The 25,438-nt window shown below is 68.4% G+C and overlaps 8 protein-coding genes across 8 annotated transcripts in view; 4 read left to right on the forward strand and 4 right to left on the reverse strand.

Annotated features, from left to right (window-relative positions):
* Positions 1-1,016: 1,016 nt before the first annotated feature.
* Positions 1,017-6,180, forward strand: CHLNCDRAFT_53131 (hypothetical protein; the record flags this gene model as incomplete). The annotated part of the gene is made up of 13 exons (XM_005846184.1): positions 1,017-1,344; positions 1,686-1,973; positions 2,105-2,397; positions 2,520-2,598; positions 2,724-2,797; positions 2,932-3,090; positions 3,237-3,343; positions 4,905-5,037; positions 5,133-5,357; positions 5,452-5,517; positions 5,662-5,775; positions 5,880-5,978; positions 6,079-6,180. The coding sequence occupies 13 exons, from the start codon at positions 1,017-1,019 to the stop codon at positions 6,178-6,180; spliced, it is 2,067 nt and encodes a 688-aa protein (XP_005846246.1).
* A 228-nt stretch (positions 6,181-6,408) lies between these two features.
* CHLNCDRAFT_135538 (hypothetical protein) lies at positions 6,409-6,802 on the reverse strand (the record flags this gene model as incomplete). The annotated part of the gene is made up of 2 exons (XM_005846358.1): positions 6,409-6,528; positions 6,635-6,802. 2 exons carry the CDS (start codon positions 6,800-6,802, stop codon positions 6,409-6,411), a joined length of 288 nt encoding a protein of 95 aa, XP_005846420.1.
* A 500-nt stretch (positions 6,803-7,302) lies between these two features.
* CHLNCDRAFT_25015 (hypothetical protein) lies at positions 7,303-9,341 on the reverse strand (the record flags this gene model as incomplete). Its single annotated transcript, XM_005846359.1, has 6 exons — positions 7,303-7,542; positions 7,768-7,966; positions 8,112-8,220; positions 8,424-8,624; positions 8,847-9,045; positions 9,216-9,341. The coding sequence occupies 6 exons, from the start codon at positions 9,339-9,341 to the stop codon at positions 7,303-7,305; spliced, it is 1,074 nt and encodes a 357-aa protein (XP_005846421.1).
* A 715-nt stretch (positions 9,342-10,056) lies between these two features.
* On the forward strand, positions 10,057-11,036 carry CHLNCDRAFT_135540 (hypothetical protein; the record flags this gene model as incomplete). The annotated part of the gene is made up of 4 exons (XM_005846185.1): positions 10,057-10,089; positions 10,266-10,407; positions 10,507-10,712; positions 10,830-11,036. 4 exons carry the CDS (start codon positions 10,057-10,059, stop codon positions 11,034-11,036), a joined length of 588 nt encoding a protein of 195 aa, XP_005846247.1.
* Positions 11,037-11,412: 376 nt separating this feature from the next.
* On the reverse strand, positions 11,413-12,224 carry CHLNCDRAFT_13220 (hypothetical protein; the record flags this gene model as incomplete). The annotated part of the gene is made up of 3 exons (XM_005846360.1): positions 11,413-11,532; positions 11,756-11,904; positions 12,059-12,224. Coding segments are annotated over 3 exons (435 nt in total), but the record flags the coding sequence as incomplete, so codon positions are not given.
* A 1,055-nt stretch (positions 12,225-13,279) lies between these two features.
* On the forward strand, positions 13,280-17,824 carry CHLNCDRAFT_135542 (hypothetical protein; the record flags this gene model as incomplete). Its single annotated transcript, XM_005846186.1, has 10 exons — positions 13,280-13,992; positions 14,141-14,758; positions 14,953-15,063; positions 15,259-15,430; positions 15,599-15,671; positions 15,860-15,987; positions 16,117-16,215; positions 16,326-16,452; positions 16,641-16,874; positions 17,088-17,824. The coding sequence occupies 10 exons, from the start codon at positions 13,280-13,282 to the stop codon at positions 17,822-17,824; spliced, it is 3,012 nt and encodes a 1,003-aa protein (XP_005846248.1).
* Positions 17,825-18,077: 253 nt separating this feature from the next.
* On the reverse strand, positions 18,078-20,371 carry CHLNCDRAFT_135543 (hypothetical protein; the record flags this gene model as incomplete). The annotated part of the gene is made up of 8 exons (XM_005846361.1): positions 18,078-18,148; positions 18,347-18,593; positions 18,765-18,974; positions 19,171-19,266; positions 19,384-19,539; positions 19,698-19,775; positions 19,947-20,045; positions 20,330-20,371. 8 exons carry the CDS (start codon positions 20,369-20,371, stop codon positions 18,078-18,080), a joined length of 999 nt encoding a protein of 332 aa, XP_005846423.1.
* Positions 20,372-21,840: 1,469 nt separating this feature from the next.
* CHLNCDRAFT_36029 (hypothetical protein) overlaps positions 21,841-25,438 on the forward strand; it is a gene marked incomplete at its 3' end in the record, with an annotated part of 5,943 nt that continues 2,345 nt past the window's right edge. Inside the window, exons 1-9 of the mRNA XM_005846187.1 lie at positions 21,841-21,947; positions 22,089-22,264; positions 22,419-22,532; positions 22,672-22,860; positions 23,039-23,160; positions 23,384-23,855; positions 24,050-24,403; positions 24,667-24,827; positions 25,042-25,297. Coding sequence (XP_005846249.1) covers positions 22,112-22,264; positions 22,419-22,532; positions 22,672-22,860; positions 23,039-23,160; positions 23,384-23,855; positions 24,050-24,403; positions 24,667-24,827; positions 25,042-25,297 — 1,821 coding nt within the window. The 5' untranslated portion in view covers positions 21,841-21,947; positions 22,089-22,111. The remainder of the gene's footprint in view (positions 21,948-22,088; positions 22,265-22,418; positions 22,533-22,671; positions 22,861-23,038; positions 23,161-23,383; positions 23,856-24,049; positions 24,404-24,666; positions 24,828-25,041; positions 25,298-25,438) is intronic.

Here is a 25,438-nt window from a genome sequence, read left to right on the forward strand (position 1 = left end):
TCTCCTCCTCTGGCCTTCGGGGGGGCAGCAAGCTGCGCCGGTTGGAAGGCGGGCAGGCGCGGGCAGGCCGGCGCTGCGCCAGCCTGCCAGACAGCCTGCCAGCCAGCCCCTCACCGCAGCAGCCTCAGCACCCAGCCCTGGCCGCAACGCCAGGCGCAGCAGCAGCAGCAGCAGCAGGCCTCTACCGCATACAATCACTAGCAGCCAGTCAGGTCAATCGTAACACCCATTTCCAGCCCCTCTCCCCTGCTATGATCTTTGCCTGGTGCCGCTGTGCCAGGCCTCGCTCTCCTCTTCAGTGCTCTTCTCTCTGTGCTGCTCCACGCTCTCTCCCCAGGTGCACTTGTCTTGTCCCGCTCCTGTTCCCGGCCCTCACCTTTCAGACATACCTCCGTATCCTCCTTTGCTTTGCGGTTACTTGATTTACGCCCTGACACATGATCTGCTCAATTCAAATGCATGGCTCAGCTGTTGACCGCGCTGAGCAAAGCAATTCTGTGCAACTTAGCAGCTGCAAAGCCAGGCAACGTGGGGCGCCGCGGCAGAAGCAGGGCTGGGACCCTGCGGCGGCACGTGGAGATCCTGCGGTGGCATCGATCGCAGGGTGGTCGGATCCATCCCTGATTTCCCAGCCCACACTCATCTGTGTTCGTCTCTTGCAGCTAGCAGCGCCAAAGCACACAGGTTTTGCTTGGGTGCGCCGTTGTGGCCACAGCGCACGAGGCGGCGGCAGCCAGGTGGAACCCCAAACTGTCGCACGCTCAATTGCGTGCTTCCAGGCAATTCGGCAGCTGTAACTGTAGCCCAGCAGCAGTGCAGGCCGGCGATTGAGTGAGAGTGGGCGTGCCAGCATCCGGGCACCATCTGCTGGGCGGCTTGGATTGAACGGCGACTGGCAGTGGGGGAGGACAGGCGCCCCGTGAGCGCAGGCGCCGCCCACTCCGCCATCCTTCCCTGCCTCCCAACAACTCCGCCGCCACCCGCCACCCGCCAGAGCACCCGACCCCGCCTCAGCAATGCTCGCTGCCGCGGCAGCGCGGTTGGGGCAGCTGGCGGGGCAGCTGGTCTGGTGGGTTTTCATCGTCATCCGCTGGGCGCATGCCAACTTTGTGGCGCGCCCCTGCGACTTCTTTCTAGATTCCGTGCTGGGCAGCTGGGAGGAGGCGGTACGAGTTTCGGTGCGGGAGAGCTTTGCCTGGATGGCGCGCGCGATCAATGGCCTGTCCGCCCAGGCTGTGTCTCTGTTTGTGGACCCCAATTACTATGACTCCATGCGGGCGGGACGCAGGCGGCCCACAGCCTGGCAGGCAAGTTGCGGCTTGCTCGCTGCGCTGCCGCCCCCATGTGCGCTGCGACAGCGTGCGTCTGCTGCTGGCCTTGGCGGGAGGCACACCCTGCCCTGCCTGCCCCTCCCTGCAGCGCTGGTGGGCGGAGCGGGCGCACCGTGGCACATTCAACGCCGTGGTGGAGAGGGATGGGCTGGTGGCGCGCAGCCGCGCGTCGCCCTCGCCCACCCCTTCCCCTGGACCGCCCATCTGGACCCCTCGAGGTGCGCACCTGCAGCCACTGTGAACACTGCTGCCGCTACACCATGCCACCGCCCAGCCATCCCAGCAGTGGCTTGGGCTTGTTCCCTGCCTGGCTTCCCCTGCGAGTACAAGGCCTCACATGTGTTTGCCTTGCAGGCTCGCTGGCGCGGGTCTTTGGCTCTTCCGAGCGCCTTCTCTATGAGCAGCAGCAGCGGCAGACGGAGATCCTGCTGGCAGCGGAGCGCCTTCATGCAGCAGGTGGCATCCTGGCGCTGCCTCGCCGCCGACGCCGCTGGTTGGGCTTCCTGCGCTGGCCCTTTGGAAAGTGGAGGGCGGCAGGCAGCAGCAGCCACGGCAACAGCCACGAGAAGCTGGGCTCCTCTCCTGGGCTGTCGCCTCCACGCATGCGCCGCAGCGGCAGCGAGCTGTTTGACCGCCCCTCAGGTGATGATGCACTACTGGGTGGCCCCGGGGTCCGTGCCGCTCAATGGTAGCAAGCATTCATTGGAGGCACGTGCTTTTTGGTGCTTTGTGGCACGCCTGGCTGAGTGGCTTCACCGGTTCTCGGGGTGCAGGGTATGCCATGGCGGAGGGCATGCAGCGGCGGGGGCTGCTGGAGGAGGGCCGCATTGCGCTGGAGCTTGCGGTGACGATTGTTTTCGATGCGGTGCGCACCAGCGTGCGAGCGCTCCTCCTGCTGCGTAAGAGGCCCAAGTGGGAGCCGGCGGGGGGCTACCACGGCAGCAGCTGGTTCAGCGACTGGACTGGCGGCGAGCGGCGGGCCACGCGCGGCAGGGCGCGGCAGCGGAGCCTCAGGGCGGCCCGCACCCGCAGCTTTGGCGTGCTGGAGGATCTCCAGGTCTGGACCGTCAGTGACTGCATCCTGCAGGCAAGTCGAGGGGGGCCGGTCACAGGGGCAGAGCACCCACTTCCACCCCCAACCCAGCCCTCTTGAGCCTCCAGCTGCTCGCCCTGTACCGCCACCTGCAGGCCGGCTACCCGCTGGAGGAGCATGTGGTGACCACCGAGGACGGCTGCATACTGCACATGCAGCGCATCCCCCGCAAAGGTGGCCGCCACAGCCTCCTCCCATCCCCAATACCGAGCCTGGTTTGGTGCTGCACCGCAGCGGCCACCCCGCCGCTAAGCGTGTTGCGTGTGACCACCCTGCCCACCGTGCGCTGGTGCCTGCAGGCTCACGCGACACTGTGTTCTTCCAGCACGGCGTGCTGGACACCTCGCTGGGCTGGGTGTCCAACGGCATCCAGGTAGGCCGCAGGCAGGCCTGCCTGGCCGCACGGTGCACACCCAAGCAGTCTGCGCTTTGGCCAGCCTGGGAGCGGCGCCGAGATGACCACGTGCTGCCACCACACCCTGCTGGTGCGCCTGGGACGCCCTGCAGGGCAGCCAGGCGTTTGCCGCGTGGGACCAGGGCCACGACGTGTGGCTGGGCAACGCGCGCAGCAACCCGCCGCGCATGCACGCCAACCCCAGGCTGGGCGGCAGCCGCTACTGGAACTACTCTTTGAATGAGCTGGGCACACAGGACATTGCCGCACAGGTGGGGGGCCCGCCTGCCAGGAAGGATGCCCAGGAATGGCCCTAAATAGTGCTGCTTGGTTGTGCAGCTCTCTGCACAATGTGCTGGCATATGCTGCCTGGCCCGCTGTGGCCGCTTGCCAGTGCCTGGCCCCTGCCTGCCTGCAGATAGCCCAGATCCATGCTGTGAAGATGCGGGAGCTGCGCCCCGGCAGCGGCTACGGCCAGGCCGGCGGCGCCATGGAGCGTGCCGCATCATTGGGAGCGCCGGCTGGGTGGGTGGGCGGCCAGGGCGACCGCTGGGCCTTGCATGCTGGCTGGCTGCTGGCCGGTGCCGCTGGCGCTTGCTGGAGATGCTGGAAGATGAGCGGGCACGTCCCGGCTGCCCACCTGCAGGCTGCGCCGCTCATACAGCGACTCTGCTGTGTCGGCTATGCACCTGCTGCGCCCCTCCCCTTTTGGCGAACCCGAGGCGGAGGCCAGCGAGGCTGCAAGACCCGCTTCGCCAGGAGCGGGAGCACACCATCAGCAACAGCAGCAGCAACAGCAACAGGGAGAGCCCTCGCCCTCAGGCAGGCGCAACTCAGGCGAGTGGATGCCATCCAACTCTTGCTGTTTGCAGTCTGCTGTTTGCAGTGGTGCCTGCGTAGCGCCAGGCTGGTGTCACCTGTGGATCTGCTGATGCCTGCTGCTGTCCTGTGCAGCCAGCTTGGATGGTGGGCCAGACGTGGAAAGCTTCCGCCGCCGCATGCGGCGGCTGGGCCTTCGTGTCCAGTTGCCGTCCGCAGCAGGGGAGGAGCCCCGCCGGCCTGCGGGGCCCAGCACCGCGCGTGCTGCCGGGGTGAGTGGCTGGGCGGACGCCCAATGAGCAGCTGCACGTGCTGCTGCCACTGTGCCTGGTGGGCAGCACCTTACCCAGCACTGGGCCTGCTTGCCTGCAGGAGAAAGCCTGGCGGCAGTCTGGCAGGCATGCCGGACCAGCCCCCGCCCAAGCTCGCCAGCAGCAGCAGCAGCCCGCGAGCGATTCGCCGGGTGCTGGCGGTGTGCAGGCTCCTGCCTCGACAGAGGGCAACCAGTGGTTTGATGCTGCGGAGGAACCAGCTCAGCCTGCTGAGTTTGGCAAGCCCAGCTGCAGCAGCGACGGCGTCGATGACGGCGGCAGCCCAGGGTCGGCCTTCCGTGCATCGAATTCGCTGGATCTGGGGCTGGACGGGAGCAGCAGCAGTTCACAGCTGGGGCCGGGGCCGCCAGCCCCTGGCATTCCTGTGCCCAGCAGGCAGCCCAGCGCTGCAGCGAGCAGCCAGCGCATCGCTCCCCCGCTGAGGAGCCTGAGCAGCCTCCCTGGCTCGGCTGTGGCCGCGGCTGTCACGCCGCCGGCCCTGACCCCCCGTCTCCCCGCTGCTGAGCGCCAGGCGCTGACGCCTGACAAGTTTGCTGTCAGCGGGGTGGAGCAGCCGGGCGAGGCAGAAGCAGGTAGGCTACACTGCGGAGCGGCAAAGCAAAGAGCTCTTGATTTTGTGTGGAGGGTTGCCCAGCCACAGCTGGTGCTGGGGGCACACTTGCCCCCTCTCGCTGATGCCCCTGCCGGCGCACATGTGTGCAGCATCCACGCCACTGCTGCTGCCCACCCCCAGTGCAAGCAACTGGAGCGCCGCCACCCCACGGCTGCCGGCAGCCGTACCTGTTGCTGCTGGCTGCGGCACCGAACCATACCGCCTCAGGCAAGCCATGTGCCGCCAGCACCGTCTCGCTGCTTGCGCATGGCTTTTTTCGAGGGTAACTTACGTTGCCGCAAGCTGTGACAACCTCATGTGTTTGTTTTGCCTGTCTCTTCAGGGCGGTGGGGCACAGCCTGGGCGGCGCTTCCCTGCTCATCTATGCCGTGTATTGCGGCCTGGCGGGGCGCCCGCACCACCTGCGGCGCATGGTGCTGCTCACTCCTGCCGGCTACCACGCAAACTACCCTTCGGTGGGTGGCAGCGCAGCTGCTTTGCTGATTTGCTCATGGGGATCCAAGCAGCATGCTCAGCACGTGCCTGTTTGACCGTGGCCCTGTCACCGCAGGCCGCCTTCCCCTTTGTGTACCTGGTGCCTCTGCTCATGGCGGGACTGTCCTGGGTGCTGCCCGGCGTGGGAGCCCCGGTCTACATCCCCAGCTCCCTGCTGCGCTACATCGCCTTCAAGTTCAGCCACGACCTGCAGCAGATCCCAGGCCTCAACGAGCTGATCAGAGCCGCGCTGCGGCTGATGCTGAATGGCGACAAGAGCGAGTGGGACCGCGCGCTGCAGGTGGGCGCCGCCTGGTTTGGTGTGTGCCACATGCCCACACACCACACCTCATTGCTCTCCGTTTCTCCCGCTCCCACCTTGCCCCCCATCCCAGATGCCCCACTACAACACCTACGGCATGCCCGCCATCAGCCTGCACACGGGGGCGCACCTCATCCAGGTGGGGAGGACCCTGCGGTGCCTGTTCTAAACGGTGCCCCCCTGCGTGCCGTTCCCGCTCCCGCTGCTCTCTTCTTGTGCTGCATGCATTGCCCCCAATCACGTCTACCCCGCTGCCCACCACACATGCACGCCGTGCGTGCAGCTCATCCGGACCCGCCGCTTCCTGATGTACAACTACGGCTCCGCTGCCGCCAACAGGGCGGCCTACGGGCAGGACACGCCGCTGGACGTGGCCGCCAGCTATGGCCTGCTGCAGGTGGCTGCTGCTGCTTGCGTGTTGCAGCAGGGTGGCTCCGGCCTGCATCTGCTCTCGCCTGCCTGCAGCGCGACTTGCCTGTGGGCCTGGTGTGTGCACCGCAGGGGTTACCCGTCGACCTGGTGGCAGGGGGCAGTGATGGCATCATCGCTGAGGTCGATGTGCACTCCCACTACGAGGCGATGCGGGCGGCAGGCGTGCAGGTGGAGAGCCGGCCCCGTGCATTGCCTGGGGTGCCCGCATGCAGCAGATGCAGCACCTGGGCGCTGAACCAGGCGGACCAGCCTCGCCATGCGGGTGCAGGTCACGTTCAAACGGTTTCAGAATGTGGGGCACCTGGACGTGACGTTTGGCATGAAGGAAGAGATCCGGAGATACGTCATCTCCCGCCTGCTGCTCCCCTGAAGGCTGGCCTTCCTCCATCTTGTACTCTAGAGATCTGTGCCTGCTCAGTCCTGATTTCGTTTGATTTGTTGCCTCGTTGTTTGATGTTGTTGCCTCGGAGTTTCAGTGATCACATTAATGCATGGAAGTGTCCCAGGCGCAGGCTCAAGCCAAGGCAAACAGGGTGCCAGCCGGAGCGATGTCATGACTGGGAAGTGTCCTGCCCAACCAACACCGCTGCTTGGCTGGCTAGGGGCACTCATCCAGGAAGTCGGAAGCCACCCAGCCGGCCAGCTCCTTCTTTCCCTTGATAGGCTCCCACACGAATCCGCACCGCTTCCCCAGCAGCAAGTTGCCGATTCGGTTCACCTGCAGCACAGGCGCAGAGCACAGCGGACAGTGTGGGACAAGCAGCCATGCTGTGCCGCTCGGGAGTGCTGCACATGGCAAGCCCAGGCGATGCAGAGCCAGTTACCTTCTCACCCTTCTTGAGTTGGCCCACAATCTTGGCGTCAACGCACGGCTTTTCCCTCACATTCACGACATCGGCTGTCACAATGCGGCACTTCAGCTCAACGTTGGCCGGGGCGACAGGCACGAGCAGGCAGATGAGCAGGACTGCCGCAAGCGCTCGGGCCGCCATCCTGGCCTGCGGCACGGGGAGCAGTGCCACGGGCTGGCAAGGGCTGCGGGGGGGAATGTAGAGCCTGTGTGTAGTCAGGCAGGCTGGGGATCGCCGGAGCGGCAAGGCAGGGCACAGGGGGGTGGGTTGGAGCAGAGCGCCCGGCGTGGAGGCCGGCAGCAGGTGGTGGCGACCTTGGCGATGGCTCCCCACCCCTCGGACGACCTTGGACCCCTTGAACGGCTCGTTGGCCGCACTCCTGGGTTGGTTGTGGGCTGCTGAGAGCCTGCTAGTTTGTTGGCAGGACTAAGCACATGGACTGGAGGACGGTGAGGGTAAGACCAGCACAGCTATAGCTATGGCAGGAAGAGGAGCTAGTGCTATGAGCTGAGCGCTGCCCTTGCCTTCAGCTGGCTTCACTGCAGTACCACCAGTCCTTTCCACATCAAAATTCCATCCATCAATGAAATGGGCAACAGAAGTTGAGGAGGCACTCATGCATGCTTCCTGAAAACCAATCATCAGGACCCCAGCAGGCTGGCCGCCAGGTTGGCGCGGTGCGGCAGCCCCGGGCGAGGCCCCAGCGCCGTGCATTTGCATGCCGCCACCACCGACGCCAGCTGCATGGCGCGCTGCACGGGCATGCCGGTGGCCAGCCCATACAGGATGGAGCCGATGAAGGCATCGCCTGCCCCAGTGGTGTCCACAACCGCGCCTGGCGGCAGCCGTGCAGCCTGCACCGCCGTCACGCGCGCGCACACCTCCCCCGCAGCCCCGCAGCCACCGCTGCCGCCATCCGTAGCGCGCGGCCAGGGGCTGCGCATGGCATACCCCGCGGCGTTGCCGGCGTCGGCGTTGGCAGCGGCCGCGGCGCTGGCCGCCGCCTGCGCCGCCGCCATCACGCGCTGCGACTCTGCCTCGCTGCGCTGCAGCCGCAGGGAAAGCACACCGTTGGTGGAGGCAGATCCGCCAGTGTGGATGGCCACGCCGCTGGCGCTGACGCAGGCGGGCGCAGACTGTGGTGTGCCCTGGGCTGCTTGCGTCGCCGCTGCCTCCTCAAACAGCTGCGGCAGCAAATCTTCCAGCCCCGACGCCCCCACAGCCTCCGCCGCCTCCCCTCGCTCTAGCAGTACACTGCCGCGGCTGCCCAGAGTAGTGATCAGCCACCGGGCGCGGGGCAGGCGGCTGCAAGGTGCAGGCCAGGCCGGCGGGCCGGCGGGCATCAGGGGTCGTGCCGCCTTCCAAACAAACGGCGGGCTGCCTGCCCTGCCCTGCCCACCACACCAGGCGCAGCACCAGGTGACGAGCACGGCACTGATGCAGCCCCCACCTGAATGTGGCCACCAGCGCATCACCCAGGCCCTGCTCCCCAGTCCACCCCTGCGGGAAGTGCGCCGAGCTGACGACAAAGTCTGCCAGCCCCAGCAGCTGCTCCAAGCCTGCAGGCGGCAGCGGGCTCGTTGCAGGCGGGTGCCGCGCAGCTGAGGCAGGGGGAATGTGGCGCTGGTGGCTGAGCATGCATGCTGCGCCAGTGAGAGCTGTGCTGCTGCCGGGGGCGCAGCACGACGGCAACCGCTGTGCTGGGGACGGCTCGCTGGCGCGGTCCTCCCCCCACCTCCCCGGCGCCGCCCCGGCTGCCCACCTGGGCGCAGCCGCTCCGCCTCCACCAGCACAGGCACGCCTCGCTCCCTGGCCGCCGCCGCCAGCACCAGCGCCGCCTCGGTGAGCCGACCGTCAAAGTAGATGGCCGCCGCACCTTGCAGCACCTCGGCGGCCAGCTCTGGAGTCAGCTCCTCAGGCGCCATGGGCTCGCCGGGGGTGTGGATGCAAGTGCGGGTGCCGCCTGCAGCCAGCGGCACGTGGTTGAGGCGAGGCGCAGGGCGATGCGAGGCAGGCGGGCGGGGCGGTTAGCTCTCGGCGGCAGGTCACAAGCTGCATGGCCCAGCAGCGGCACACGGCGTGAGCTGGCACCCCGGCAGGCCCGCCAGGCGCGGCGGCAGGACGGCATGCGTGGCACGGCTGCCAGTGGTCGGCGCGGGGCGCTGGGGTGCCGGCGCAGGCGCACCCTGCCGGTCCACGATGATGTAGGTGAAGGGTGAGGGGGCCCCCGGGGCGCGCAGCATGTGGGCTGTGTCAACGCCGTCCCGCCGGAACTCAGCCAGTATGCCATCCCCCAAGCCGTCGCCGCCAATCTTGCTCACGATGGTGGGGGCTAGCCCCAGGCGCGCCGCCGCCGTCAGCGCGTTGCCGCAGTTGCCGCCGCCCTGGGGCCACAGGGAGGTTGGCAGCGGAGGGGTGGAGAGGGAGGTGGGCGGCCAGCGCCAGCAGCCCACACCATCAGCCAGGCCGGCGGGACAGAGCCCCAACACCAGCCACAATCCCCACCACGTGCGTCAACGGCCCACAAGAGCTGTGCGCCCCTCCCTTCTCTCACCTGTGCCTCAAACTTCTCCGTGCGCAGCTTGTCGTCGGGCCTGGGGAAGGCGGCCACCTGGGCCAGCAGGTCCTGCCCGCTGCTGCCCATGCCCACCACCTTGACCGCCAGAGGCAGCGGCTCCATGCAGCCCTGAGCGGCGAGCACAAGATGGCGTCGTGGGATCGAGCAAAGGTGGTTCAAGGGGGCCAGCCCAGCAACAACAACACACAGCGGGATGGGGGCGGAGGCGGCACGGCACTCGGCGGTCCGACGCCGCCCGCCGCTGGGGGGCGGGGACCCACCTGAAAATCGCTGGATGCTGCGATCGGCGATGGGCTCCGCATTGTGCGATCCCTCCTGGCCCAAACAGCGGTGGCAGGAGGTGAGCGCAGAATGGCTGGGGCAGTAGCCTGCAGCATTTTGCTACTGCTCAGGTGCCTTCAGCCACTCGATCGCAATGCCCGGCAATGCGTGCGGCTGAGCATCCTTGGTGAACCTCCAGCAGGGCAACCCCAGCACTCAAAGCACATGGCCCATTTTTCATTCCAAGCCGCTGCTTATTGCGGCATGTTGCTTGCTCTTACCTCCCACACAATGGCTTGTGCATCAGGGTGAGTTGCGCTGCAAATTGGCCGGGGCTGCTCGCACAGTCAAAGGCTGGCTGCTCACACAGGCCATTTCCACGAGCCATGCAATGGATGGATTGCCTGCGAGCATGCTGATGTCAATGCTGCACGTCCCCACCGCCCACCGCCGCCTCCCCAGGCGGTCGGCATGTGTGCGCTCCCCACCCAGCCCACTGAGAGTGGTGCCACCAGCAGGCCGGCGGCGAGTACGTTGCGCTGTGCTGTGTGGCAGCATGCCCAAGGCCGTCATTTTCGATCTGGGCAAGGTACTGCTCGACTTTGACTTCCATAGATCATCGAGACGGCTGTCGGAAGCCTGCACAGCGCCCTCACGGACCAAACAGGTACTGCCGCCAAGAGTCGACCCGGCAGGCTCCTTCCACAGAGGCAGCAGAGCGCCTGCCATAGGACGTAGACATTGACCCTGCTGCTGGTGCTGCAGGAGGTGCTGCTGGAGCTGTTTGGCCACGCTGCGCAGCCCACCGGCCTGCTGGACAAGTGGGGCGGGCGCTCGCTTGTCGAGCAGCTGGAGCGGGGCGCCCTCACCAACCAGCAGTTTTACGAAGCGGTGGTGGAGGCCAGCGGTGAGCTGAGGCGCGTGGATGGGGACTGCCTGCACTCCTTACGGTCAGGCTGCTCCCAGCTCTTGGCCACTGATTGCTGTCCAGCTGCCCGCCATGCAGGCCTGCAAGTTGATTATGCCACATTTGCCCAGCTGTACGCCGACATATTCACCGCCATCCCGCCCATGATTGCGCAGCAGCAGCTGCTTGCCATCGAAGGGGTTCCCACCTACCTACTGTCCAACTGCAGCGGCCTGCACATTGATGACGTGCGGCGGCGCCACCCCTTCATGGCCAGCTTCGCCGGGCTCTGCTTGAGCTATGAAGTGCGTTGGGCCTACGGGCGCTGCTTGGCGCATCATGCTTTGCACGGCCCCAATCTCATACATGGCCAGCACCAGCCAGGTGCCTTGCTGATGTTGCTGCCGGAGTGCCGTGCGCAGGTGTGCAGCTTCAAGCCAGACCCAGCTATCTACGAGGCGGCAGAGCGCTTGGCGGGGCTGCAGGGAGCCGACCTCGCTTTCATTGACGACCGAGCAGACAACGCAGCGGCGGCGGCGGCCCGCGGCTGGCAGGCCATTCACCACACCAGCCCGCAGGGCACCCTGCGGCAGCTGCAGGCGCTGGGACTACCAGTGGTGGAGGCGTAGCCTCTGCACCCTGTCTGTAATCTCACACCCTCGTCTACTTGTGCCACTAACTCTGTCCTCAAACCAGACTCAGCTCACATATATTCCATTACGTATCTGGATTATCATATGTCTCACTCATACAGCGGTACGTGCATTCGCCTGAACATGGCTGGAAACCAAAACGAAATATCAAGATAAAATCTGAAGAGCAAAAACGGGCAGTCACAATCCTACATAGCCCAACAGACCGCGAGGCATCAGCCTGGCCCCCATGCTCGCTGCCTGCGCCCATGCCAACCCCACTTCACGAGTGGTCCAGGGGCCCTGCCATGGCACGAGGGCCCGCCATGGCGCCCTCCGGCCGCTGCAGCGAGGAGGCTCCCGCCGCCTGGATGCGTGCATACGGCAGCGGCGCGCCCTCCGCCAGCGCCCTCGTGTTGCCGGCCAGCACCTCCCTGGGCAGCTTGCCCACCGCCGCCGCCACGGGCTTGCCGCTGCCATCCAGGAACACAAACTGCGTGGAGGAAGGCGGCGGGGCGCCATGAGCACCAGATGCAAGAGGGTGGCCGGCACGACGCCCGCTGCGCATGGACTGCCTCTCGCACACAGCGAGGGAGGGGGAGAGCATCCAGCTGCCACTGGCCTAATCGCCTCGCCTATCCTTAGCCCGCACTCCAACCTACAGGTGTACCACCCCCAACCTGTACCCACACCAACCCGCGCCTGGCCCGCCCCACCTCTGGGATGCCCTTGACGTTGTACTCCAGCAGCTCGGGTGCCCACTTGGCATTCTCCACATTGAGAGCGACAAAGTTGAGCTGCCCCTTGTATGCCTGCTGCGCCTCGTACGTCGCGGGCAGCAGCTCGCGGCACACCTCACACCAGTCTGCGGCGGGGGTGCGGGCCAGGGCCCAGGGAGGTTGAGTGGCAAACGGCGAGGTACAGCCCTCCGAGCCGCACACAGAAAGGCAGAGACCTGGCATGAGCAAGAAATAAGTGGTGTCCGCCCTCCCTTTCCTATGCACTCCCGCTTGGCTCACCGGCATAGAACTCCAGCACGGTGGGCCGCCCATTTGCCAGGGCCTGGTCCAGAGGAACAGCGTCGGCCTCCAGCGCCGCAAATGAGGGACCGCCCATCGTCAGCCGCGCCGCCAGGAACAGACCCACGCCCAGGCCCACCGCTCCACCTGCCAGCAGGCCCTTCCTGCTGCCAGGCTCCTCGGGGGGCGGGGGTGGCGTGGTGGAGGGCGCCGCAGCGGGTGGCGGCGCCGCGGCGGCCTGTGGCGTAGCCTCTGTGTCCGCTATCTGCTGCTCTCCCTGCTGCGCCGCTGGCCTCGGCAGCCTGCCCAGGCGAGCTGGACGCGCTGGGCTGGCAAAGCAGCGGACTCCTGCCGTCGGAGCCAGCGGCTGCGCAGAGAGCACGGTGGCAGCGGGCATCCTGGCAGCAATTCGACACGGTTTGCAGACGATTGTGATGAGAAGGGCTGCTGGTGGAGGACCCGTTCACCGATGGCGGATGCGCTGGCAGTATTGCATGAATCGAGCTTCTCCAGCCGTCTCGCACTTGCACTGTCGAGGGGCGGTGCTGGGGACGCCAACAGGCGCGTGCAGAGCTCATCGAGCAGGCCCCCACCAACGCACCCCCCAACACGGTCTGAGCCCCCGCACCGCGAATCATGAGACCCCGCAGCGCGGGACTGCTAACAGCACTGCTGCTGCTGGCCACGGTGCACGCCTCACATGCCGAGGGCTCATCCCAGGCAAGCTTTCCCTTGCTTCTCTTGCCCTGGCAAGCTGCTGATGACGCTTCCTTGCCAGCCCTCGCTACTCGTTCCTGCGGTGCTGGCCTGCCATGCCCCCTGCACCTGGCACTGCCCCGCCGAGCGGAGCTCTAGTACGACGACCGCCGTCGTCGACACACTTGAATTTACTGGCTGCAGGTGTCCGCAGCCACGGGGGGCCAGGAAGGAGGGGCCAGCGTGGCCCAACAAGAGGCGAGTGGTGCTGGCGACGCAGGTGCTCAGCCCACGACGCCGCACACCAGCGCTGAGCAGCCCACGGGCATCATAGACAGAGTTGGCGAGGGAGTGTTCATTGGGGACAGCCTGCACCGGCGCCCTGCAGTAGCTGCAGACAGCGCTACACCTACAGACAGTGCGGTTGGGACAGATGCAGCAGCCGAGACGACTGTCACAGCGCCGGCAGCCGACGAGACTGTGGCGGCGCCGTATGCACAGGTAGCGGCACCAGAACCAGAACCAATGCCCGAGGCTGCTGCAGCAGGGCAGGCGCTGGAGGCGCCGGCAGGCGAGGCAGATGTGGCATGGCCGCCAGTGGAGGGCGCTGCCGGCGAGGGCCCTGCACCTGCTGGCGCTGGTGAGGTGCCTGCACCTCCAGAGGAGCAGCCGCCGCAGGAGCAGCAGCCTGAGGGGGGGGCAGCAGAAGTGGCAGCAGCAGCTCCCTCGACACAGGAGCAGGAGCAGCCCGCCTCACAAGCGGTGCAGCAGTCCGAGCAGCAGCAGCTGGCTGCCCAGGTTCAGGGGGAGCAGCCGAGCATGCAGGAGCAGGCGGCCGAGCAGCAGCCGCATGTCGCAGCAGAGGTGCAGCAGGAGCAGCCCGCGTCAGCGCCAGCAGAGCAGGCTGCAGGCTCAGGCTCAGCCACCGAGTCTGCCCCAGCACAGGAGGCGGTGGCAGAAGCTGAGACGGAGGCTGAGCGGCGGCGCAGAGTGGAGGTTGAGGTGAAGGCAGAGGCCCTGGCGGCGGCGGCGACGGATCAGCAGCGAGAGGAGGCGGAGCGTGCGGCTGAGCTGCGGCGGGAGGAGGCGCAGCGTGCCGCGGAGGCGGCGCGCCGGGAGCGGCTGCGTGAGGCGGAGGCGCAGCTTCAGAAGGCCGAGGACTTGGTGGGGTGGGCGCTGGATGAGGACCACGTGGATGTGGCGGCGGGCATCGCCCTCCTCCAGGCCATGTTTGCCAGGTGGGGCCTGCGGGGGGGCTTGTTGGGTGGGGGGTGTTGGGGGGCTGAGCAGGCCGGGGCCGGATGCCACCGCAGTGTTGAGTGCAAGGCAAAGCCAGCACTGCGCAGCCAGCGGTGACGATGATGCGACCGCCGGCCTGTTTTGCAGGCTGGATGCTCACATCGATGCCGCGCTGGGCGAGAGCGTCAGCCGGCGCCGGCGCTTCACCGCACCGCCGCCACCACCACCCGCGCCGCCACCAGTTGAAGTGGCAGCAGCAGCAGCGGCGGCAGACGGTGGGGTCGCCAACGGCACAGCAGCCCAGGCAGCCGGCAGTAACGCCGACAGCTCAGGCGCTGTGGGCAGTAACGATACTGTCACCTCAGCCGCTGCAGGCATGGAGGAGGCCGCCGGCACGGCGGCCGCCGCGGCCAACTCTACCGCCGCCGCCGCCGGCGAGTCGCCGCCGCCGCCGCCCGCCCCGCCCACGCTCAACCTCACCGAGCATCCGGAGCTGGCGCCGCTGTCAGACGCCGCCTTCACGCTGGCCTGCCTGCTGGCCTCTGGCCTGGGCGCGGGGCACGGCCTGCCGCGCAACGACAGCGCCGCCGTGCACGCGCTGCACCGCGCCGCGCTGGGCGGCAGCATCGAGGCGCGGCTGGCGCTGGCGGAGCGGTACACCACGGGGCGGGGCGTACCGCAACTGATGGAGGAGGGCATGGGGTACGCCAAGCTGGCGGGGCCGGAGCTGCTGGTGCTGCTGGACGAGAGCGGCAACATCAACAGGTGGGGCTTCCCAGTGCATCCGGCCTGCCTCCCGCCTGCACCTCGCCTGCCTCTCGCCTGCACCTCGCCTCCCCGCCCTGCCCCCTTCATCCTTGGGCAACACTGCCCCGCCATCCTTGGGCACATGCACTCCGCGAGCCCCGCCCACCGCGCCCGCCCCTACCTCCCCCCTCCCGCTTCCCCGGCCCCCGCAGCGAGGGCGGCGGCCACCTGCGGCGCAAGTTCATGGACTCATCCTACCTGCCCGCCACCAACGTGTGGGAGGATGCCAACACGCTGCACCTGGAGCAGGACGCGGCGGCCAGGTGGGCAGCAAACCGCCGTACCAGCAGCAGCAGCAAGCAGCCCAGCCTGCCCAGCTGCCTGGCTGCCTACCCACCGCGTCCCAACCCGCCCTGTGCACGCCTCCCTGCCGGCGCGCCCGCTCCCGCACCCAGGCTCGCTCCCCCGCTCGCCCCCACCCGCTCGCTCGCTGCCTGCGCCCTGCCGCCTGCCCGCAGGGGCGACGTGGAGGCGCACCGCCAGCTTGGCTTCCGCATGCTGATGGGGCAGGGCATGCCGCGCGACCTGGCGGGGGCGTACCGCGAGTTTCAGGTGGCGGCGCGGGGCGGCGACCCCTACGCCATGTTCAACCTGGGCTTCATGCACATCCGGGGCATGCATGTGGAGCAGGTGGGGGGCCGGCGCCGCGCGTGTGCTGCGTGCGTGTGTGCTGCTGTGTTGTTGTTGTTGTTGGTGGTGGTGGTGGTGGTGGTGGTGTCCGATGCGTGCGTCTGGTCCACATGCCAGCGCCGTTGCCTGCCACCCACGCCTCCCGCCCCCCCTGGTCCCTGCCCCCAGAACTACACCCAGGCGCGCAAGCACTTCCTGGACGCAGCCGACAAGAAGCTGCCCTCGGCGCTCAACGGCCTGGGTGAGGAGGGGCACCGCCGCCGCCGTTCGCGCGCGGCCTGCCCAGGCCTGTGCTCTGCATGCCGGGGGCTTGCCCCTGCCCTCCCGAGACACTACGCTTGCCCACCCCCTCCCACCACCGCACACACACACATACGACCTCACCACCTCACCACCTCACCACCTCTCCACACACACAACCCCCCGCAGGCGTGCTGTACTTCCACGGCCAGGGCGTGCCCGTCAACATGAGCGAGGCGTACCGCTACTTCCAGCTGGCCTCCCTGCAGGACCACGACGCGGCGTACAACCTGGGCACCATGCACCAGGCAGGCACCGTGCCGCATCGCTGCCCCCCTCGGGCCCCTCGCTCCCCTCTTCACCCACCCACCCACCCACCCTGCTTTCACCCTGCAACGCAATCCACGCAACCCACGCCACCCCAACCCCGCCCACGCCGCCTGCAGGGCGGGTACAGCGTGGATCGCAACATGACCGCCGCCATCGCGCTGTTCAAGAATGCAACGGAGCTGGGGTCGTGGCGCGCCCCGCACCAGCTGTTCATGGTGCGCAGCCAGCCATGGCTGCCGCCGATCGGCGGCCGGCGCTCTCGCGCAGCCCCGCCACCACCGCAGCCATCCCTGCCTCACGGTCGCCGCCACCCCACCCCCCGCAGGTGTATGCCGACGGCCTGTACGGCGCCCCCAAGAATTACACCCTCGCCCTGCGCTACTTCTGGCACTTCATGGCCATGACGGGCGGCTGGAAGGAGAGCGGCAAGGTGGCGGCAGACCGGGTGGCGGGTGAGACAGCGGGCTGCCGGGCCCATGCAGGCGACGTGCGTGCATGCGTGTTTGGGCGAGAGGGACCAGGGTGTGCAGCCTGCCACGCGCACCAGCTGGGCGCTGTCCGTGCCGCCCAGGTTGCAGTGTGTCCGCGCTGACCCTCCCCTCGCCGCCTGTGCCACCCTGCCCTCCCTCCCGCCCCGCAGAGCACGACCCTTGGGGCGCCGCCGTGCGCTACGCACTGCTGTGCGAGCAGGGCAACTCGCTGGCCCAGCTGAACCTGGCCTGGCTGCTGCACCGCGGAGAGGCGTACCCCGGCGCCGACCGCCACCGCCTGGCGCTGCCGCTGTGGCTGCGCGCAGCGGCGCGCAACCAGACGGAGGGCATGAACATGGCGGGGCATGTGCTGTGGGAGGGCGACAAGTGGGGGCTGGAGGGAGGTGAGGGTGGGGGTGGGGCGGGGCAGGGAGGCAGGCAGCAGCCAGGCGGTTGTGCTGGGGCAGCGTGTGCACGAGCTGGGGCGGCATGCTGCGGGCACAAGCCTCTCTGCCCACTCCCTCCAACCAGGCCGGCCAGGCAGCAGCACCCTCAGCAGCTGGCCCGCACCCCGCTGCTCCCGAGCCCGACCCCCGCCCGCGTGCTGCCTGCCGCAGGCACCGACATCGCCACCGCCGTGGAGCTCTACCAGCGCTCCGCTGCAGCGGGCAGCATCGAGGCGCTGTACACCTTGGGGCGGCTGCGGGAGCAGGGGCTCGGCGTGGATCGGAATGTGAGCGAGGCCATCCGGCTGTACCGTCAGGCGGTACACACCGCGCCCTTTGAGTGCTACGCCATGGCGCCCTTCTTCGCCCTCTGGTGGCTGCGCGTGCGCCTGCTGCTGGGGCCCCTGCTGCGCCTGCTGGCAGCCCACCTGCCCATCGCCCTGCCGCCGGCCTCCGCCGCCGACGGCGCCGCGCGTCTGGCGGCGGGCGCCGCGCTGCGGGCCGGCGACGGCGTGCCGGTGCGGCAGTGGCGGCAGAGCGGGCCCAGCCTGCCGGTGGCGCACTGGGACACGCTGCTCATCGCGCTCATGGCTGGCATGCTGACCTGGGTGCTGTGGCGCAAGCGCCAGCTCAGCCAGCAGCGCTCCTCGCCGCCATCCCCCACCGCCGCCACCACGGCACACCAGCAGCAGCCAGACGCAGCAGCGGGCGCCCGGCTGCCGGCCCACGGCTCCCGCGGCTCCAGTGCTCCGGAGGCTATGCCAGAGGGTGCAGCGCAGCTGGCGGCTGGCCCATCAGCGTCTGCAGCCGGGATGCGGCAGAGGGGGGGGGCAGCCACCTCTGCCGGCGACTCGGCTGCGGCCGGGCAGGAGGCGACACCAGATGCGCCCCCCAACGCACGCCTGTGACCTGCCACTCAACGCTGTGCCGTTGTGCCCTCTTGTTTTGTTTTTATTGCCTTGCGCCGCCGTTGCGTTCAGGCACGTTGCCGGCCTCCCTGCTGCATCAAATGCATTTCCTGTTGTTGTGTGTAAAATTGAAAGGAGTTCCTCCAATAAGGTAGTTAATTGAGGAGAGAGAGAAGTACAGCAGCAAGAGGCAGCAGGAGCAAACAAATGAGCAGGAAAAGCAGGGATTTGCGCGGCACGAGCGGCAGGCTGCTCATTCTCCAAGCAGGCTGTCCTGCCCCTCGAAAACCAAGCAGTCCTCCTCATTCCAGATCCCTGGCTCGCCTGCATGCCACCCAGGCAGGCAGGCAGGTGGTGTAAAGGATGTGAATCTCAAGAGTGCAGGATGGCCAGCCACGCTCATCCACAGGTTACCTGGCGTGGACGTGTGGTGGGGCAGCAGGCAGGCAGGCAAGGCAAGGCAAGGCGTGCGGGGCGGGCAGGCAGGCGGGCGGGCGGCACGCGTGTCCCAGCCGCACCCACCGCTGCTCATCTGCGCCGCCATGGACGTCAGCTTCATGATCTCCTCGTCCGTCTGCATCGGCCGCTCCTGCTGCTGCTGCTGCGGCACGGGCCCCGCCTGGTGCGCCAGGTACCAGGCGTGCTGCTGCACCTGCTGCAGCGTGATGCGCTGGGCGGGGTCTCGCACCAGGATGCGGCGGATGAGGTCCAGGCACTCCCCAGACACAGCCACGTCGGCGGGCACCTCGTACTGGACGGAAAAGATACGCTGCAGTGGAGGAGGAGGAGGGAGCAGGGCGGATGGGAACGAGTGCGTAAAAGTGGGCTGTGTGTGTGCGTGTGTGAGTGTGGGAGGGTGATGCGAGTGTGGTTGGCCCTCCAGGCCCCGGCTGCTGCGCCCAGGCGCCCCTGCCGCTGCCTGGTCCGCCACTCGGCGCACCCGGTACGTCTTCAGGTGGTTGCCCGGGTCTGCTGGGTCCTGGAAGGGGTAGGCGCCCACCAGCATCACGTACAGCGCCACCCCGCAGGACCACACATCCGCCAGCTCGCCGTTGTACTGCTGGTTCTCGCCCCCCTCCTTCAGCACCTCTGGCGCCAGGTAGGCGGGCGTGCCCAGCAGCGTGTTGGGCATCGAGTCCTGCTGCTGGGACTGCAGGCGCCGGGGGAACCACCCGTGGCGCCAGTCGGCGAGGTGCTCGCCACAAGCGCCATGCCCACCAAAGCCCAGCAAAGCCCAGCAAAGCCCAGCAAAGACCTGCCGGCACCACACTGGTGCGGCAGCACGATAATCCATACTCGGGGGTCACCACTTGAGCTGCGCATGCACCACATCCACCCCGCCCCACCTTGGAGAAGCCAAAGTCGCAGAGCTTGAGCTGCGGCGCCGACGGGTCGCCCGCCAGGAGCACGTTGTCCAGCTTCAGGTCGCGGTGGCACACCCCCTGCAATGGTGAGCGGCAGAGGGCAGCCCGGGGCCCACAGTGGGCCGCCTGGCAGCGGTCAGGCGCTGCGAGGCGCAGCCCCACGGTGCATACGCCGCGCCCGCCCTGCACGCCCACCTGGCTGTGGCACCAGGCCAGCCCCTGCACCAGTTGCCAGAAGAAGTAGCGGGCCTCGTCCTCCGGCAGGCGCCGCCTGCTGACCACCCGGTCAAACAGGTCGCCGCCGTTTGCATACTCCATGGCTATGCCCAGGTGGGTGGCGGTGAGGAAGGCCTGCAGGGGGGTGGCAGGGGTACAGGTGCCGCGGCCAGCGCAAGGGCCGCTCAGTTGCGCGGTGGCGCAAGCCGCCATGCCTCCCATGGAGCGCAGCACGCTGGATGGCGGCGGCAGGGACAGGCACAGCAGCGGCATCGGGCACAGGTGTGGCGCACCTCCTTGAATTGGATGATGTTGGGGTGCCCTGTCAGCTGCACGTGGTTGCGTATCTCCTTCTGCACATACTCATCCACCTGCAGGGGTGGATGAGGGCAGAGGAAGTGCATGCGTTGAACCATGAAGCAAGGAGCCCACATGCCCACATGCAAGGGGCGCAAATTACGGCCCGTGCAAGGGTGGCAAAGACGTGTCGGGGGGCGGTGTGCGGCAGTCCTGCCCTGCTCGCAGCCGCTCCTGACGCCCACCTTTCCCTTTTCGATGTACTTGATGGCTACCAGCAGGCCCGTGGTGCGGTCCCGCATCAGCATCGCCTCGCCATAGCAGCCCCGCCCGAGCGACTTGACCTGCGGCAGGCACAAGCCCCACAAGCAGCGCTGGTGGGTGGAGGATGCGCCTGCTGTGCCAGCCCATGCTAGCACCCCACGGCTTCCGGCGAGGTAGGAGGGCATGACTGGATGCACAACGGCAGGGGCTGGTCCCGTCCGCAGGCGCAGGCAGGCCGCTCCCGCGCCGCCCACGCCTATGCCCCTGGCACCCAACCCAGCCCGGCTGCGCAGCTGCGGCGCGCAACGGTACTTGATGGCACCTTCTTCATGTGCGCTGCAGGCAGCGAGCCCGGCAACCGCACCTGTTCATACTTGTCGCCGAAATCGGGCTCCCTTCCCACCATGGCGCCGCTATGGCTAGCTGCCGGTGATCTCTGGCCTCCTGCCACTGCTTCCTTAAGCCCGGTGACAGCACGGCCCTGGCCCTTGCATGCAGTACATCCCCTTGCAGTACAGTCGAAGCTTTGTGTGTAGGGCCGCGCTAGAGCCCCCGGCATGCCCGTGCCCCGGTCCAGAGGCGGTTGCCAACCCGCATATAGCTTCACCGGGTGGCTAATCACCAGCGCCTGCCCCCTCAGCTCCCAAGCCTGCCGGCGAGTGGAGTATCCACCGGAGCAGCGCAGGAACCAGCGCACTGGAAGATGTTGGTTACACTGATTCAGAGGATCCGAGGAAAACAAAACAGGTCATGTGGGTGCAGTTTTGATCAGCTGCAAGGCACGCAGTGACTGAGCTCAGTCGAACAGGAGTGCCAGCCCTGCGACAGCGCCAAGAGTCGCGCCCACTGCCGCGGCGCCGCCCAGAGCACCGTGGTGGTGGTGCTGCTGCTGCTTCCAGGGCTTCTGCGGCTTGTAGCACCCGTAAGCGCCATAGGCCGGGGGCGCGGGTGCACAGTAGGCGGCGGGGGCAGGGCCGTAGTGAGCAGCTGGCGCCGGCGGCGGTACTGCGCCAATGTAAGCAGCAGCTGGCGGCGGGTAGCCGGCTGGTGGTGTGCCATAAGACGGCGCCGCTGGCGGATAGGCTGGGTAGGCTGCTGGTGCTGCGTAGTAACCATAGGATGCCTTGCTGCTCATCTGGGAGTCCAGCCCCTCCTCAGTGCCAGCAGCTGGGTCTGGGTAGGGAAGGTAGGCAGGGGTGGGTTGTGGGGCTGCCGGTGTCTCCGCCGCACCACCGCCATAGTAGTCGCAGGAGCTGGCACAGCTGGCCTGGGTCTCCATGCAGGCATACGGCGGGCGGGCAGCTGGCGGCTGGCTGGTGGCTGGCGGCGGCAGCGGGGGTGCGGATGGGGCCGGGTCCGAGACGGCAAGCGGCGCCGCGAGCGTCGGCGCAGCGGCTGCCGGAGGCCGCTGCACGCTGGTCTGCGCAGCACTTGTGATCTGTGATGTGAAGGTTTTCGCCCAGCTGTTGTCTGAGGGCTCGGTGCCTGTCTGTGGTGGTGGAGGGAACCACATGTGGGAACTCAGGTCGGTGGCGGCAGCAATGGAGGGGGTGGTCTCAGACGCGGATCTAAGCAACTTGCACTTGTAATTTTATGAGGGGATTTTGTCCTCTTGACGGGGTCTGGAGGCGCAACACGGCGACAGGCACGCGGTCCAAGCAGGTTCCTGTTCCCTTCCCGTGCCTCCTCGACTGCTGATCTGGTACTTTGAAGCCGCTCATACTGTCCTATGAGTGAGAGAGTTTCTGCAGCGACTGGCAGCAGCAAGAAGCAGAAGTTCGACGACCTGCGTCGCCTGCTGCGTGTGCCAATTCAGCAATGTCTCTGCATGCATGCATCACCCTGCACGAGGTCAGCACTATGCATCAACACCCAAAGGCGGGGAAGCGGCAGCGACGGTGATGGGTGTCATGCAGTGCTGCACCTGTTCCTGAAAGCCGCCTGCAGGAGCCTGCGGGCCACACCAGCATCGTCTCTACCAGGTACAGCATGCCAGCGCGGCCGTCGCCGCTACACAGCCGCCTGCCGCCCCCGCTGCTGCCGCCGCCACGGCCTGCTGCTGCCGGTGGCTGCCCCACTCACCCGCCGGCTGCCGGCCTGCGGCACTCATGCTTGGGCTGAAGAGGTGTAGAGCGCGAGGCATACCATGGTGAAGGCCTACCTGCGGTACGAGCTTGCGGGCTCGTGGGGCGTCATCAACAGCCCCGGCTGCAACGTGTGCTACGACCGCTCCGGCCGCCACCTGCTCACCGCCTCGCTGGAGAATGTGTCTGTGTGGAACATCAAGCAGGCGGTGGTGGTGAGTGCTGGCTGATGCAGCAGCGACATTGGCTGCCAGGCGGTCGGCAGGGTGGTTGAGGGGCATGCGGGGTGCGGCCGCCACCGCGGGCGTCACCTGAGCAGATGCATGCTGATGCCTGTCCTCCTGTATGTGCCTGCGATGCCCGCCGCAGGCCAAGACCCTGACCCCACCCATCTCGCAGTCGGGCAAGGCGGCGGGGGAGGTGACGCAGATAGCGGCCTCCCCCTCCGCCAACCAGGTGGCCGTGGGCCACGCAGACGGAACGGTGAGGGTGCCCGGGGGGGTGCCGCCTGCTTGCCTGTGCAGCCCCATTGCAAGGCCACACGACCAGGGGGCGGGTCTGCTGGCACGTCATCCCTCCCTCCCTGCCTCCCTCCTTTCCCCCCTCTCGCGCCCCGCCGCAGGTGCGGCTGTGGGACCTGGACAGCGGCGAGTGCGCCGCCACCTTCAGCGGCCACCGCAAGGAGGTGTCGGCGCTGCGCTTCAGCCGCGGCGGCGCCCTGCTGGCCTCCGGCTCCAAGGACACAGACGTGGTGGTGTGGGATGTGGCGGGGGAGGCGGGACTGTACCGCCTGCGGGGACACAGGGGGCAGGTGCGCGGCGGCGGGGGTGCCGGCACGTGTGGGGCTTGCGGTTGCGCGCTGGGGCCTGTGCTGCTGTGCCTGACAGATACCTGCGCACACCTTTCACCCATGCCACGCCTCCCAGCTGCTACCAGGCCTGCGCGCCTGCCCACCCTCGCCCTGCCGCCCACCTGCGCGCGCCGCTCAGGTGACCGACCTCGTGTTTGTGGAGCGCGGCAGCCGGCGGCTGGTGAGCTGCTCCAAGGATGAGCAGGTCAAGGTGTGGGACTTGGACACGCAGCACTGCTGCCAGACGGTGGTGGGGCACAGGTGCGCCAGGGGTGGGGGCAGGGCGGGATGCTTGGGGTGGGCAGGCTGGGGGGACTGGGGCCAGCGCTGAGAATTGTGGGCTACCCCTTGCCCTCGGCCGGCCTCCTGGTGTGAAGCCGTCGCTGTCGGGGCGCGTCGCCGTGACCCCACACGCTGCTCGGCCTGCGCCGTGACCCACAAGCTGCTCGCCTGCGCTGCTCGGCCGCGTGCCTGACGGGCGCAGGGGCGAGGTGTGGTCGCTGGATGTGGACCCATCAGAGACGCGGCTGGCCACCGGCTCCTCCGACGCCGAGCTGCGCGTGTACCAGATCAATGCTGAGGTGGACGAGGATGGCGATGACGTGGCGATGACAGACGCGCCCGGCGCCGCAGCGGGCGCAGGCCAGCAGGCGGCTGGGCAGGGGGGCGGCCGCGCCGCGGCCGGCAGCAGCTTCCTGGCGCCCATGGGCAGCGTGCGGCGGCAGGCGGGGGAGCGGGCGGAGACGGTGCGGTACGCGTCGGTGCCGGGGCCGCACGGCGGCGTGCTGCTGACGTGCCAGAGCGCGGGCAAGGTGACGGAGGTGTACCGCGTGCGCAGCGAGGCCGAGGCAGCCAAGAAGATGAAGCGGCGGCGCAAGCGGCGGCGGGAGAAGGCGGAGAAGCGGGAGAAGGCGGCGGCGGCGGGGGGGCAGGCGCCCGAGGAGGAGGCGGGCGAGGTGAGGCGTGGCGCTGAGATGCGGCGGCAGCCTGGCGCCGCAGGCTCTCTCGATGCCTGCCCTGAGCCACAGCCACACCTTCAGTGGGTGGGCTGCCCTGCGTGTTGGGCTGGCAGCCCCTCCACCTGCGCTGGCTCCCGCTCTCGCTCCTGTACCATGCCGCTGCTCTGGCGCTTGCTGCCGCGCCGCAGGAGGAGCCCGACCGCCTGACAGCGGGCGACGAGCTGCAGCTGGTGGCCGCCATCCGCTCCAAGCACAAGGCGCGCTCGTGTGCGGTGGTGCCCGCCGCGTCGGCGAGCGGCGGCGCGGGGCGCCGCGCCGCGGCCTCCAGCCACGTCGCCTCCCTCGTCCTCGCCCTCACCAACAACTCTCTGGAGGTGTGGGACGTGAGGGAGGGCGGGGAGCAGGGCGAGGGCGGCGCGGGGGCCAGCGGCGCCGCCGACAGGGCGCAGGTCATCGACCTGCCGGGCCACCGCTCGGACGTGCGGGCGCTGGCGCTGGCCAGCGACGACTCCCTGCTCCTGTCCGCCTCCAACAACTGCGTCAAGGTGGGCGCCGGGGCCTTGGGTGCGGCGTGGCGGGGCTGAGGTTGGGGTAGCGTCGTGGGCGGGGTGGTGGGAGGGCAGGCGGGCGCGGCCAGGAATGGGAGTGGAGGATGAGGGAGCGGCGGCTGCGTTGCGTCCCTGCTGCTGAGTGCGGCGCGAGCCCGGGCGCTCTCCTCGCCCATGCACGGCGCGCCGTGGCTGCCGCCGCCCTGCCGGCCGGCCCTGCCGTCTTCCCACACCTGTGCCTCATCTGTCCCCGGCCCCAGGTGTGGAACCCGCGGTCGGGCGCCTGCCTGCGCACCGTGCCCAGCGGCTACGGCCTGTGCGCGCTGTTTGCGCCCGGCAACCGGCACGCGGTGGTGGGCACCAAGGAGGGCGGCATCGAGATCTTCGACGTCGCCACATCCTCGCGCGTCGCGGTGGTCGGGTGCGCCTGCGGCGGCGGCCACGGCAGCGGCAGCGGGCCATGGCGGCAGCGCGCGGGCAGCCGCCGCGCCTGCGGCCCTGCGCGAGTGCTCTCTACTGCCCGACCCGGCCTGCGGCGTGGCGTGGCAGCTGCGATTTGTGCCCCGCCCTCCCCGTCCTCCTCTACTCCGCTCACCCTCCTCCGTGCCCCCTCCCCTCCCCTTCCCTGCGTGCAGCGCCCACACCGGCGCGGTGTGGTCCCTGGCGCCCCTCCCCGACTCCTCTGGCTTTGTCAGCGGCAGCGCCGACCACGACATCAAGTTCTGGGAGTGGGGGGTGGCCGCAGACCCAGACACGGGTGCCAAGCAGCTGGCCATCACAAACACGCGGTGCGCGGCGCCCCTGCACATCTCTGGGGCCCCGCCACCTCCTGGCCAGGCCCCTCCCTGGGCTGTGCCCTCCTTGGGGACGCGCGATGCTGTGCCAGCAGCGGTGGCCGGCCCATCTCCCCGCCACCCGCCACCTGACTACTCGCCCCCATGTCCTCAACTCCCCCCACCGCAACTCGCACACACCACCCACCCCTCCCCCCCCACCACCCCTCCCCGCCCTGCAGCACCCTCCACATGATCT

The sequence above is a fragment of the Chlorella variabilis genome, assembly GCF_000147415.1.
Source record: "Chlorella variabilis unplaced genomic scaffold CHLNCscaffold_14, whole genome shotgun sequence".
In the NCBI taxonomy this organism is placed as follows: Eukaryota; Viridiplantae; Chlorophyta; class Trebouxiophyceae; order Chlorellales; family Chlorellaceae; genus Chlorella; species Chlorella variabilis.